We start from the raw sequence: 14,734 nt of genomic DNA, 5'->3' as shown, positions 1-14,734 counted from the left end.
AGTTTGTATGTGAGCATCTAGTTGTCTTAACACCATTTACTGAAAAGACTATTCTTTCTCCCCATTGAATTGTTTTTGCACCCTTACTGAAAATCAGTGACCATAAATGTGAGCACTGATTTGGGGATTCTCAATTCTACTCTACAGTCGATGTGTTTATCCTTATGCTAGTACTCCACTGTCTTAATTACTGTAGCTTTGCAGTTAGTTTCGAAATCAGGAAATATAAGTCCTCTAACTCAGTTCTTTTTCAACTTTGGTTGGACTATTTTGGGTCTTTTGAATTTTCTTATGAATTTTAGATTCAGCTTGTCAATTTCTAAGAAGTCAGCTGGAATTTTGATCGGGATTGAATTTGCCGACCAATTTAGGCAGTATTGCCATCTTAACTGTATCTGTGAACAAGGGATGTCTTCCACTTATTTGATCTTCTCTATTTCAACAATATTTTGTAATTTTCACCATATAAATTTTTCATTCCATAAGTTACATTTATGCCTAAATATTTTGTTCTTTTGATGTTGCTTTCTTAATTTCATTTTCAGATTGTTCACTGCGAGTGTATAGAAATACAAATGATTTTTGCATATTGATCTTCTGTCTTTGCAGCCTTGCTGAATTTATTAGTTGCAATGTTTTGTTGTTTGTTTTTGTGGATTCTTTATTCTATATACAAGATCATGTCATTTGTGAATAGAGATAGTTTTACTTCTTCCTTTCCAATATTGATGTCTTTTATTTCAGCTTCTTGCCTAAGTGCCCTGGCTAGAACCATCAGCATAATGTTTAGTAGAAGTGGTGAGAGCAAACATGTTTTTCTCTTTTCTGATCTTAGAGGGAAAGCATCCAGTCTTTCACCAATAAGTACACTATTAACAGTGGCTTTTCATAAATTTTATCAGATTGAGGAAGTTCCCTTCTAGTCCTAGTTTGTTGAGCGTTTCCTTTTTTTTATGAAGGGGTATTGCATGATCCATTCCATTTTTATAATTTTGGGGATTTGATGGGAACCACCCTCTGCACTCTTTAAGTCTTTTAGGGTGACAGTAACCTCAAACCATGGTCTTTTTTAATTGCCTTATATGCATGTGAAAGCTAGACAATGAAAAAGGAAGGCAGAAGAAGAATTGATACATTTGAATCATGGTGTTGGTGAAGAATACTGAATATACTGTAGGCTGCCGGAAGAATAAACAAATCAGTTTTAGAAGAAATATAAAACCAGAATGCTCCTTAGAAGTGAGGATGGGAGACTTGGGCTCACTTACTTTGGACACGTTATCAAGAAAGACCAATTGCTAGAAAAGGACATCATGCTTGGTAAAGTAGAAGTCAGTGAAAATGAGGGAAACCCTTAATGAAATGGACTGACATAGTAGCCACAACAATGGACGCAAACATACCCATGATCATAAAAATGGTGCAGGACTGGGCAATGTTTTGTTTTGTTATACATAAGGTCTCGATGAGTTGAAGTTGACTCGAAAGCAACTAACAACAACAAATTTTTTCTGGGATGCAACTTTTTTTTTTTTTGATAAGAGGGGAAAAGTTCAAGCGCTTTCACTTAGTCTTTCTAACAAAATAGCTCGTACTTTAAAAGTCAGGAACCAATGTGAGGGTTTTGCCAAATGCTAACTATGCCTATTCCAATTAGACATTCAAGAACTGAAGAAATAGTCCATGGGTTGGCCATGAACCCCATGGACCTATTGAAAGATGGAATTGGGCCAAATTTCATTTACTACCCGATCCCTCTATGCCCCTAGGATTCTCTGGGTAGTGCAAATGATTAAGTACTGGACTACTAACCAAAAGATTGCAAATGGTTAAGCACTCGACTACTAGCCAAAAGATTGGTTATTCAAACCCACCCAGAGTTACCATGGAAGAAAGGCCTGGTGATCTGTTTCCAAAAGGTTACAGCTTTGAAAACCCTATGTAGCAGTACTACTCTACACACATGGGGTCGCCATGACTTGGAATCGATTCCATGGCAACGGGATTGGTTTTTGCTATACCCTACTCTAACAGGGGGGACATGATGGCACTTTGGCTTCCTTGGATCTTGTATCCAACAGCTCTAAAAAGATCTGCGTTTTTCCATCATCTAGTATACAGTTACTGAGTAAATGGACATAGGTCCCTTTAGGGAAAGATTAAAAGAATCACTACCACAGACACATTCCATGGCATTGCTGGATTCTTCCTGATGGTAAGACTTCAGTAGATGAGGTCTGGTCCTGAGAACTGGCTGGAAACTGGGCAAGGAATTGAGGTATTCCATAGGAGCAAGGGACCTCAGTCTTTTTTGTGTGTGTGTGTGGGGGGGGGGAACCTCAGTCTTTTGCAATTCTATTATTTTTTCCCCAATATTTCATTACACAAAAATTCAAACATTCAGAAAACATGAAATGATTGTACAGTGAACATCCATATACCATTACCTAGATTCTTTGATTGTTAACATTTTGCTATATTTGCTTTATCACACACGTATACATCCATGCATCCAGCAGTCCATCTTATTTTTTATGCATTCCAAAGTAAGTACTCCTCATCTCTAGACTCTTCAGCATACATATTATTAACTAGTGTTTAATATTTATTTGCAGTTTTTTAGGTAAAATTTATATGCAGAGAAATACACAAATCTTGAGTGTACCGTTTTAAGAGTTTTGTTAAGTGTATACACCTGTGTAACCCAGACACCCAGCAAGATATAGAATATTTTCATTACCCCAGAAAGTTTCCTTATAATCACCATCTCATCCCATCCCCAAGAGAAAACCACTGCTCTCATTATTTTAAACACAGATGAATTTTTCCTGTTCTAAAACTTCATATAAATGCAATTCTACAGTATGATATACTCTTTTGTATAGGTCTTCTTTTATTCAGCATATCTTCAACATTCATCCATGTTGTTGCATGTATCAGTAATTTGCTCCTTTTTATTGTCTAGTTGTATTACTTTATGGTCCCTGGGTGACACAGTGGTTCGAGATTGGCTACTAACCTAAAAGTTGGCAGTCTGAACGCACCCAGTAACGCCACGTAAAAAAGACCTGGCTATTTGCTTCCACAAAGATTACAGCCAAAAAAGCCTTATGGAGCAGTTCTACGCTGTAACATATATGGTTTCCATGAGTTGGAATCAACTCAACTGTAACAGGTTTTTTTAGTATTCCCTTGTTGTGAAGGTATTTTCCTATATTTTCTTTTAAAAACTTTATAATTTTTAGATTTTATGTTTACATTTATGATAAATCTCAAATTAATTTTTGTGTAATGTTTGAGTTAGGAGTTGAGGTTAAGTTTTCCCTATATAGATATCTAGTTGCTACAGCACAATTTATCAATAAAAAATTTCCTTCCTTGCTAATTGCTTTGGCATCATGTTGAAGGGTGGTTAACCATAGTATGGGTCTATTTCTAGGCTCTGTAGTCTGTTTCATTGATCTATTTATTGATCCTTATACAAGTAGCTGGTTTTTTTTTTTATATACAAGTAGCACACTGTCTTGATTGCTGTAACTTCATAAAAATTTTTGAAATAAAAAAAACCATAAGTCCTTCAACTTTTTCAAGATTGCATTGGACAATCCAGATCCTTTGATTTCCATAAAATATTAGGTTCATCTTGTTAATTTTTTTTCAGGAAAAACCTACTGGGATTGTGTGTTAAGGTTGGGGAGAGCTAACATCTTAAACATATTCATTCTCCAAATCTATCAACTTTGCATCTCATTCTCTATTTACACCTTCTTTAACTTCTCTCATCAATGTTTATAGGTTTCAGTATAAAAATCTTAGAGGTCTTTTGTTAGATTCATTCCTAAATACTTAGTTTTTTGATGTTCTTGTAAATGGAATTGTCTTTTATTTAATTTTTCAATTGTTTGTAGCTACTATATAGAAATAAACATTAATGCTTGTGTACTAACTTTGCATCCCTGTGGCCTTGTTAATTTCACTTATTAACTTATAGACATCTTTATAAAGTGTTTTTGTAGATACACTGGGGTTTTCTATGTAAACAATCATATGACCTGAAAATATAATGTCTAATTTTTTCTCTTTCTTTAAAATCCTCATGACTTTTATTTCTTTTTTAAATCATATCGAAACATCTAGACCTCTAGTACAATGTTGAATAAAAATGGTGAAAGCAGACCTCTTTGCCTTGTTTCCAATCTTAGAAAGAATACAGTCTTTTCAACATGAAGTATGATGATAGATATAGGTTTTCATACATGCTGCATCCAAAAATTTTAAAGGAACTATCATAACTATGTTCAAGGATATAAAGAAAAAGATGCTCATAATAAATGAAAATAAAACCAAGAAAGCTCAGTAGAGAAAAAGAAACTTTAAAACGAACCAAATGGACGTTCTAGATCTGAAAAATACAATGGCAGAAATAAAGCATTTACTACAGGGACTTAAGAGCAGAAGGGAGATGACAGAAGAGTCAGTGACCTTAAGATGGAACAATAGGGGGAAAAGTGATTAAATAAATGAACCCAGTAGCCAGGACCTATGAGACAATATCATAAGGTCCACCATGTATGTCACTGCAATCCCAGAAGGAGCAGAGAGAGAGAGAGAGAAAATGGGAGCATTTATTAGTGTTCCAATAAACAGTTTTAATAAACTGTAGTAACAAATTACCACAGACTTTGTGGCTTAAAAAACACATAAATGTATTATCTTGCAGATCTGTAGTTTAGAAGCCTGACACAAGTTTCACAGGGCCAAAATCAAGGTGTCAGCAGGGCTGTGTTCCTTTCTGGACACTCTAGGAGATAATCCACTTAATTCCCTTTTCTAACATATAGGGGGGATCATGTCCCCCTTCCTCCATCTTCAAAGCTAGCAGTAGTGGGTCAAGTCCTTCCCACAATTGGATCATTCTGACATCTTCTGTTCCATGCTTCCACTTTTGAGGGCCTTTGTGATCCACCAAAGTAATCCAGGATAATCTCCCCATCTCAAGGTTGTTAACTTAATCACATTTGCCAAGTTCCTTTTGCCATGTAAGGTAACATATTCACAGGCTTTGGGAGTTATGACATTGACACCTTTGTGGGAGCTTATTACATGGCAAAAGAAAATTTAAAGAAATAATGGCCTAATTTCTTTCAAATTTAATGAAATATGTAAGTTTACAGATTCACTAAGGTCAGCACACCCCAGAGTAAATACAAACACAACCACACCTGGGCACATCACAGTCAAATGCCCGAAAACCAAAAATAAAGAAGAAATATTAAAACTAGCCAGAAAAAAAAGGCACACTACATACAGAGGAAGGATACAAATGTACTGGTAGAAAACAAACAAACCAACAAACGAAAACCACCACACATCCAAAATTCTATGTTCAGCAAAAAATATCCTTCAAGAATGTCTTAGGCTGAGTTCTCTAGAGAAGCAAAACAGTAAGCTATATAAACATATGTACAGAGAGAGATTTATATCAAAGAAATGGCTCACACAGTTGTAGAGGCTGGAACGTCCCAAGTCCATGGGTCAGGATAGAGGTTTCTCCTGATTCATGTAGCCACAGGGACTGGTGAATCCAAGATCGGCAGGTCAGAGAGCAGGGCTCTTGCTCACAGGCTGCAAAGACTGAGTAATCTCAAGATCAGCAGGTAGGACCACAGGTAACCTGTTGGTTCGTCCCAAGAACCGGAGATCAGATGAACAAGAGCCAGCTGCAGGATCCAGAACAAGCAAAAAGCCCACGAGCCTTGCCAGACCGTCCACTTACATTTGATGCAGGCCACGTGCCCAAAGAAACTCCCTTTCAACTGATTGGCTACTCAGCAATTCCCATCATGGAGGTGATCATATTATAGCAAATCTCATCATGGAAGTGATTACAACATCCTACGAGTGCCAATCTACATCGTAACTGCCAAAATCACTGAGAATCATGGACCAGCCAAGGTGACACACAATCTTAACCATCACAAAGAATCAGGGTGAAATAAAGACATTTTTAAGTAAACAAAAACTAAGATAAACTTTAAGAAATAATAAAGGAATTTCTTTAGACTGAAGAGAAATGATAGCAGATGGAAACGCAGATCTCCGCGAAGGAACTGAGTGCTCCAGAAATGCGAAATATGTGGGTAAACATTAAAAAAAAAAAAAAAAAGACTGTCTTTTTTCTTCTTGGCTTTATAAAATACATGTCACTGTTTAAAGCAAATAATATTTCACCTTACTGTTTATAACATATGACCACTATAGCATGAAAGATGGGTGTTGCAGCATAAATGGAACCATACATTCTCAAGGTTCTTACACTTTGCATGAACTGCTACAATGTTGACTTTAAGTAGGCTGCAAAAAATAAAAATAAAAAAACCATTGCTGTTGAGTTAATTCTGACTCAGAGCAACCCCATAGAACAGAGAAGAGCTGCCTCATAGGGTATAGGGCTTCCAAGAATGTAACTCGTTACAGAAGCAGACTGCCACACCTTTCTCCTGAGGAGTGGCTTGTGGGTTCAAACTGACAACCTGCTGACCTTTCGGTTAGTAGCTGAGCACTTAACCACTGTACCACCAGGGCTCTCTAAGGCTGCAAAAATTCAAGGCGATGTAATTCCTATAGCTACCACTAAAAAAGCAAAGAGTTAAGGCTAAAAAGCTAATAGAGAAATTAAAAAGGACCTTTGAAACAGTCAAATAAGTCAAGAGAAGCCAGATGGGACAAACAGAAAACAAATAGCAAAATGGTAGACATACACCAAAAATTACTGTGATTGTTAAGATTGTGTGTCAACTTGGCTGGGTCATGATTCTCAGTGTTTTGGCAGTCGTGTGATGTTGTGGTCACTTCCCTGTTGAGATTTGATATGTGATCACCCCCATGATGGGACCTGCTGTGAGTAGCCAATGGGATGAAGGGGAGTTCCCTTGGGCATGTGGCCTGCATTGAGTGTGGGCAGACATTCAGGCACGGCTCGGGGGCTTTTGCTCATTCTGGATCCTGCAGCTGGCACCTGTTCACCTGACCTCTGGTTCTTGGGACTTGAGCTAGCAACTTATCTGTGGTCTTGCCTGCCAATTTGGGATTTGTCCATTTTCACAGCCTGTGAGCAAGAGCCCTGCTCGCTGTCCTTAAAATCTTGGATTCGCCAGCCCTCGTGGCTACGTGAATCAGGAGAAGCCTCTATCCTGACCCACGGACTTGGGACGTTCCAGCCTCTACAACCTCATAAACCATTTCCTTGATATAAATCTCTCTCTTTAAATACATTTATATGCTTTACTGGTTTTGCTTCTCTAAGAACCCAGCCTAAGACAATTACGTTAAATTTAAAAAGAACAAATGCTACAGAAATTGTCGGGCTGGATTAAAAAAAATTAAGACCTAACTCCATGCTATCTTCAAGAGATGCACTTAAATATAAAGACACTGATGGGTTAAAAGTAAAATAAGGAGAAAAGACATGTCATACAAACAGTAAACTTAAAAAAGCTGAAGCGACTACATTCCTATCTGGAAAAGTGCTCTTCAAGACGAAGACTACTACAAGACATAAAAAAGAGTATTTCATAATGATAAAAGGAAGATATAACATTCCTAAATGTGTGTGTGCCTAATAACTGAGTTTCAAAATACATGAAGCAAAAAGTGACAGAGTTAACAGGAAAAACAGACAAACTGACAATCATTTTGGAATTTTAACACAACGCTTTCACTAATTAATAGAACAACTAAAATAAATGAGTAAGGACATTAAATATGTGAACAACGGTACCAAGCACCTTGACCTAATTGACATCGACAGAACATTCCGCCCAACAACTGTAGAAGACATTCTTTTCAAGGGCACAGGAAACATTTACCAAAATAGACCATAAAAAAACCCTGTGGCTGGCCATAGGCTGGGCCAAAAACAAGCTTCAACAAATTTCAAAAAAATTGAAATCTTAGAATTTCTTCTCTAACAATGTGATTAAATTAGAAATTGATAAAAATAAAATATGTAGAAAACCTCCAAATACTTGGAGGGTAAAGACACTTCTAAAAAGCGTTTTCTTCTTCCATGTATTGACTCCCATCCAGTTTCTGCCTGTTCACAATTCAGTACTTTCAGAATGTTGTTTTTTCAAGTGTTTTGTTCTGAGTTTATCGTTTTTATCTACAGGAGGATTGGTCCAATATGAGTGGCTCCACTACTACCAGAAGTGTAACTCTGTTTACTCATTCTAAAAATCTCTTGAGGCTTATTTGAGTTGCTGTTGTTGTTTAGCGCTGTTGAGTCGATTTCGACTCATAGTGACCTCATGTGACAGTAGATTTGCCCCGTAGAGTTTCCGAGGCTATGATCTTTATGGGAGCAGATCACCAGGTCCTTCTCCCTTGGAGTCACTGGGTAGGTTCCTTCCACCAACCTTTCTGGTTAACTGATGAGTGCTTAACTGTTGTGCCACCAGGGCTCCTTATTTGAGTTGCTGGTAACGCCAGATTCTTTAAGCCATCTCCATAGATCCTGTGGGCCAGTTTTCCTTGGCTACCATTCTATCTTGTGATCAATTTAATAATTACTCCCACTTTGCTCTTGATGGTTACGTGCTGCCACCAGGCCTCTGCTACTCTGGGATCCTGTCATGCCCTTTCCTGCTAGGGAGGCAGTTCTGTAAAACACGTCCTACCTGGTGTACAGAGGACAGCCACCACTGGGCTTCTCACCGCCTTGGTAAATGGAGCAGCTCATGGCTTTTCTAATATTAAACCCAATCAAACATGCCACCTTCGCCACCTTCTCTGAGTCTTCTGATCTCCTCCCTTGCATTTTTCTGTGGCTGTTCTGGCATCTCTACTTTGTTTACTGTTGGCTGTGGCTTTTTCCAAGCTGCCAAGAGCCATCCAGGCAACATATTAATCTCCTGGGGCCCCTGCCAAAGCCTCCTGTGTTACCAGAGAGGGCCCCTGTATTCATTAACTCTTCCTTACCTATCTTTGTAGTCCATTCCCCTTGATCCATCACTTTTAGGACTCCCTTCCAGGCATACTTTTTTTTTTTTTCCAGGCATACTGTCTTGGCTCCTGCCAACACCTGATAGCCAGTCCTATGGCTCCATTCATGTAATCCCTGCCCTCCCAGGAGCAGGCTCAACACTTCCTAGGTCTATGCTGAAATATGATCCTAGTTTGGGTGTGGTGGTTAGCAGGGAGGTGGAAGTAGACCCACCTGCCTCTTCTGAGCTCTGTGCATAGTTTTCACACTAAGTGGGGGCATCATCTTTCACCATAGGGGAGCAGGCCACTTTTCAGGCCCAGAGGGCTTAGCTGGTTCTGGTGTTCAAAGTACTCAGGGGCATCAACCCAGATGTCCTCAGCCCATGTCTCAGGGTCTCAATCCTTCACTATCAGGGCCCTGACTTTGATGCAAGAGACTCGTTTAGGCTGAGAACTCAGTCTTGTCTGGAGTTCTGTCACTGTCATACCAAGTCCAGTGCCTGGTATTCACTTTTGTCTGCCCTCCAGCTGCAGGAGACAAGTCTCCCTTTACATACACCAAGGTGTCCTGTGACACTCACAATCTAAATTGTTGATTATGTATCTGAGTCTGTTAATTTCTCTCTTCAAGGACTCAGGAATGCTTAGCAGCAAACAGTCACTCCCACCTACCTCTCAAATGCTGGAGACATCACAGGAGCCACTGCATCCCTTTCTACCTGTTTCCCAAACAGTTCTCCCAGGTGAGTCTTTGCATCACACTGCTGCATATGCAGGAACTCTCAGGACTCCACCTGCTACCAGTGATGGGCCCTCATTGCAATGCAGCTGGCCAGAGATCCATTCAGAGTCCTGTCCCTAGAGCTGGCTTCCTAGAACCATATGCTCCTGGTACCAACTGTTTTAGGGTCAAGTTCCCTACAAGCAAAGCATGATGCGGGAGTTCTTCAAGTGAGTTTTGTGGGGGTGCTCTCAGGAGAAAAGTGAAGGAAGCATAGTGTGACCAACCATCCTGGTTTGCCAAGCCTCTTTCAGTTTTAGCCTTCAAAGTCCCTGTCATGGATTGAATTGTGTCCCCCCAAAATATCTGTCAACTTGGCTAGGTCATGATTCCCAGTATTGTATGATTGTCTACCATTTTGTTACCTGATGTGATTTCCCTGTGTGTTGTAAATCCTATCACTATGATGTAATGAGATGGATTAGTGACAGTTATGTTGAGGAGATCTACAAGTTGAGATAGTATCTTAAGCCAATCTCTTTTGAGATATAAAAGACAGAGGCAAGAAGAGAGACATGGGGACCTCATATCACCAAGAAAGCAGTGCCAGGAGCAGAGCTTGTCCTTTGGACTTGAGGTTCCTAGGCTGACATTCTCCTGGACCACGGGAAGACTGATGCATCACAAGGACTTTCCTCCAGAGCCTACAGAGAGAGAAAACCTTCCCCTGGAGCCAGCGCCCTGAAGGTGGACTTCTAGCCTCCTTAACTGTGAGAGAATAAACTTGTCTTTATTAAAGCCACCCACTTGTGGCATTTCTGTTACAGCAACACTAGATGACTAAGACAGTCCTGTATCCCAGGAAACGCCTTAGTCCTGGGTAAACCAAGATGAGTGATCACACTAGAAACAGGACAGCGCTGGGGTGGGGGGAATGCTAAGTAAGAAGTCAGCTAAAGTCGAAGGTTGGCTGTGTGTCCTCCCACATGGAAGGACTGCAGTAGAAAGACTGCTTCAGGGAGTTGGGTCACCTTGAGGCAAGGTGGCCGGCCTTTCACACCCCCATGCCAGTCTTTGGTCTGCCCCTAGGTTTGAGGGTGCTATGAGCCTTCAGCAGCCAACATTCACAGCAGCAAGGGGTAGGGGGATGGAAGCACCAACCATTAAACGGCACCTGGACAGAGAGCCCCAGCAGCCTCTGCCACACCAGCAGAGCACACCTGTCCACTGTGCCACTCAGGAAATGGTCCACCGTTTCACCTACCCACTGGGCACATGAGTACTTGGACTGCCTTTTGCCTTGGTAAATGCACTGTATCTACCCAAGTAAATGGCCTGCCTACCTGCCTGTGCACCTTGTAAAAGCTCACCGATCTGCACAGCTGCCCAAGCCTTAAAGCTGCAAGCAGTTTTGGATACCTCCTCTTCATTCCTCACCCCAAGTCTCACCAATTCAATCTTCAGCTCCATCTGGAATCGCTCCATCTGGAATACCACCAACTGCAGATGCCTGTCATCTGGGCCCTGGCCATGGCTTTACAACCCACCCCAGCCCTTTTCCCTGCAGACCTCACTTCCCCAAGGGAGCCTCCACAGAAGCCAGAATGATCCTCTGAAACACAAATCCAGTTAGGTGCTCTCTTGCTTCCATGCTCCAAGCAGGTCCATTCCTTTCCAGGTAAGAAGAAAAGGCATCTCCGTGGTCCTCCAGATCCTGGAGGAGCTGGACTCTGCCACCCAAATCAACTGCTCCATCTCGTTTCTCCTTCCTCACCCTCCTGCTGCCCTGGCATGCACCCAGTCTGCCCACCTCTGGTCTGGGCCCACATTCCCCTGCCTGGGAGCTCTGTGCTCCTTTCCTCCCAAATCTCAGTCCCCAGTCTCAGTGTCGCCTCCGCACAGGGGCCTTCCCTGGTCACTCCACTGCTCTCTGCCAGCCCCTCACCTCTTCTCCCCCTGCACACCTCCCTAGACAATCCCAGGTTCCTGCTGCCATCACTCCAGTTTCCTGGCTGCTTCCAAGACTGGCCAGTGCCAAGAGAGAGGGGCAGACAAGATGACAGGGCCTGGAGGGGCCCGTAAGGGGCTGCGGGAAGACTGAGGGCCACAGAAGAATGCATCAGCGGGGGTCTGAACAAACCCTCGACCGGGAAACAGAGTACCGGGCGCAGGGTCGGGCTCAGCGCGGGCTGGGGGTTCGGTCCCGCAGGGGCGGACCGAGGCTGGGCAGTGGTGCGGCGTGTCCCGCAGCCTGTGCTGCGGCAGAGCCCGAGGAGCTTCAGGCCTAGCGCAGGCGGGAGGGGTTCCCGCGCAGCTCTTGGCTGGGGAAGGTGGTGCCGGCCTGGGGACTGCCCCTCCCCCCTCTGGCAGGCCAGGCTATCAGTAGCCACTGATTGCTTTCTTTCATCCCGGGCCTTTCACTGCAGCTACAGCCGCTAATGCAGCCTTTATCACAGAATTAGGGGATCTGGAGCCGGCGCACAAAGGCGTCCTCGAGAGCGGCCACAGACACCAATCGGCCGATCTCGGGCAGGTCGGCCGAGGCGAGCGCCGGGGATTAGGGCGTCGGCCCGCGGCCTGATAGCATCAGCGCGGCCGGGCGGGAGCCTCGGGCTGAAGAAGCCGGTTTAGCGGTCCGCGTCGCAGATTCTGAAGCCATTAGGGGGATTAACACCCGGCTAATCTTTTTTTTTTTTTAATCTGCTTTGGCCGCACAATTGTCTGGACGGCGCGCGCGGGTGCCAGGCGCCTCGTGGGAGTGATCGCCAGCGGCGGCGTCCAGGCCAGGTGTGCACTCAGTGTTCCTGCTGTTAACCGGGGAGGGAGGAATGCGCGCCAGTGAGACCGGCCAGCCCAGCCTGACGGAGGTCATGGCGAAACCGGTGTGCGTAGCTGGCCTTCGGAAGCACAGGGACAAACGCCCTGCACCCCCAGCAAATATTCTTCACACCTGCCTTCTGGTTCACTTTGCTCTTCATTCCCTGCGCCTGGAACACTCTCCCCTTTTCCTGGCCAGCCCTTCCTCATCTTCAGGGGCCCATTCTGTCCCAGGCTGAAGGAAGACCCTCACCCCACCTCCTGGCCAGAGGAGCAGAGGGGGTTGGGTGGGGGAGCAATTGTCTCCGGTTCCAAGTCCAAGTGGGCGCCAGACGAGGCTGTCCGGCGAAGCTATCTCCATCCCCTGTCGACGTGGCCTGCGGGAGAGGTGGAGTGGTGCGCAAATTTAGAGATTGTCCCCGGGCGCTGTTCACTTCCCTGTGCCTCTGCTCTTGCCAGTGCCTTGATCACCCAGCTCTGGCCTGGGTGTCAGCCTCCTCATTAAGCTTGGGTTCTTTAGCTAGGCACCCACCCCTCCCCATTCTGCTGGGCCAGGAAGCAAGCAGGTCTCAGACCCACGGTGCGGATGGAGACCAGTGAAAGGCCACAGCTGCAGACCATCTTTGCCTTGGGGTCTCTTCCAGGGTATGGGCCCAGACCCTGGGGTGTGGGTTTGTTGATCAAGTCACTGACAGGGCTGATGTGATGCCACTTGCTGCCTCCCCCGCCCCTGAGCTAGTTTCCTGAGCCCCCTTTGTCACCTCTTATCTTCAGCGCCTTCTCACAAGGTGGGGCAGGATGGGGCTGGGTGGACCTGGGGTGCCATAGGTCATAGATAGGTCCTGAGACCTGCCTGGGATTTCCCACTTGAGAAATAGGGCTGGTCAAGACAAGGAAGGGCCCAGCCAGGAGCACCCAGTGTCTGCAGACTGTGCTCACTACTGCCCTCTGCAGTGACAACCCCCCCCTCCACTCCTCCTCCTGGGTTGCTATTGAATACACCCCCCCAATTTAGAGATGTCCCAGCACCACAGGATTTCCCTGGCCTCCTCCTCTAGGGGCATGTGGCAAGGCCAAAAAAGTGCCTTACATGAGACCAGGGACAGCAACAGGTAGCTGGACCAGAACTGGCCTGCCTGGGGTAGGGGTGTGACAGAGGGCCCTCCCACTCTGTCTCCTTGCCCTGACCCTATCTTTCTTTCCACGGCTGAGACTGATGACACTGGGACAGATACAGGGGGAAGAAAAGACAATCTGAAAGCCTTCCTTCCTTCATTTAGCAGTGATCAAGAGGCTCCCAGCCCAGGCCATGTGGAAAAGACACGGGCGGAAGCCACAGGCCCAGGCTCTGTCTTCTGGGAGTTTGGATATGGGAATACAGGAATACAGCCAGTTGAGAGGAATACCTCCCCCATCTGCACGTGGGTCAGATTGGTCCTGAAGGGCAGTGCGAATTACAGGGTAACGGTAGAGAGTGGGCAATAGTTTTCCAGGAAGGGAAATAGTGTTCCAGGGAGAGGGAGGTGAGACAGAGCACTGTGGGAGAAATCCGGCCTGCGAGGGGGTGAGGGGAAGGTGCCGGGGAGTGGCCCCTCAGGCTGGGGTGGCAGGAGGGGGCCCTTGGCAGTCTCCAGCGTGGGGCAGCCGGTGGTCGGGGCAGGTCTGGACAAGGAGGCGCCATTGGTCACCCGGGGAGGGTGACGACGGTGCTTGAGTCGGCCAAGGGTAGAGTGTTAGGGGGTGCCGCGGGCGAGGTCAGGGCACTCGCCTTGCAATCCGAGGACCAGGGGCTTGCGGCAGTGACCGCGAGGGGCCCTAGACACCGGGCCACTAGGACAGAGAGCTGAGGCCGCGGCGGCGAGGACAGCTGGGCCAGAGAACCGCGCTCTGGGGACTTCACAGCCCCGGGCGAAGGGCTGCCACATGGCGGGTTGGGGGCGGGTACACGTATCGGAAGCCGGCCGGCCGCGCTCCCGTGACGCCATCAGCGCGCGCCGCCCCAACTCCCGGGCATGCGTTCCGGCCTGGCGGTCACTACTCCAAACCCAGGTTCTCCCGCTTGTCTCGGCCCAGCCACTCCTCCTTTGCTTCGGCCATCTGGATCGCCTGTCCCCGAGGCCGGAACAACCGATTTATCCTTCAAAAATGGGCCCCGGGAGACCCCCATCTCTGGACTCCAGGCACCCACCCCAGGGCGCAAACGAGTGACCA

General features: G+C 45.3%; 1 protein-coding gene across 1 annotated transcript in view; it reads right to left on the bottom strand.

Annotated features, from left to right (window-relative positions):
• GSC2 (goosecoid homeobox 2) overlaps positions 1-14,508 on the bottom strand; it is a 31,177-nt gene extending 16,669 nt beyond the window's left edge. Inside the window, exons 1-4 of the mRNA XM_049865480.1 lie at positions 14,288-14,508; positions 14,078-14,185; positions 12,189-12,319; positions 11,869-12,027 (exon numbers count right to left, since the gene is read on the bottom strand). Coding sequence (XP_049721437.1) covers positions 11,869-12,027; positions 12,189-12,319; positions 14,078-14,185; positions 14,288-14,508 — 619 coding nt within the window. The remainder of the gene's footprint in view (positions 1-11,868; positions 12,028-12,188; positions 12,320-14,077; positions 14,186-14,287) is intronic.
• Between the last annotated feature and the right edge of the window lie 226 nt (positions 14,509-14,734).

The sequence above is a fragment of the Elephas maximus genome, chromosome 22 (genome assembly GCF_024166365.1).
Source record: "Elephas maximus indicus isolate mEleMax1 chromosome 22, mEleMax1 primary haplotype, whole genome shotgun sequence".
NCBI lineage: Eukaryota > Metazoa > Chordata > Mammalia > Proboscidea > Elephantidae > Elephas > Elephas maximus.
This window is presented reverse-complemented; position numbering and strand designations above follow the sequence as displayed.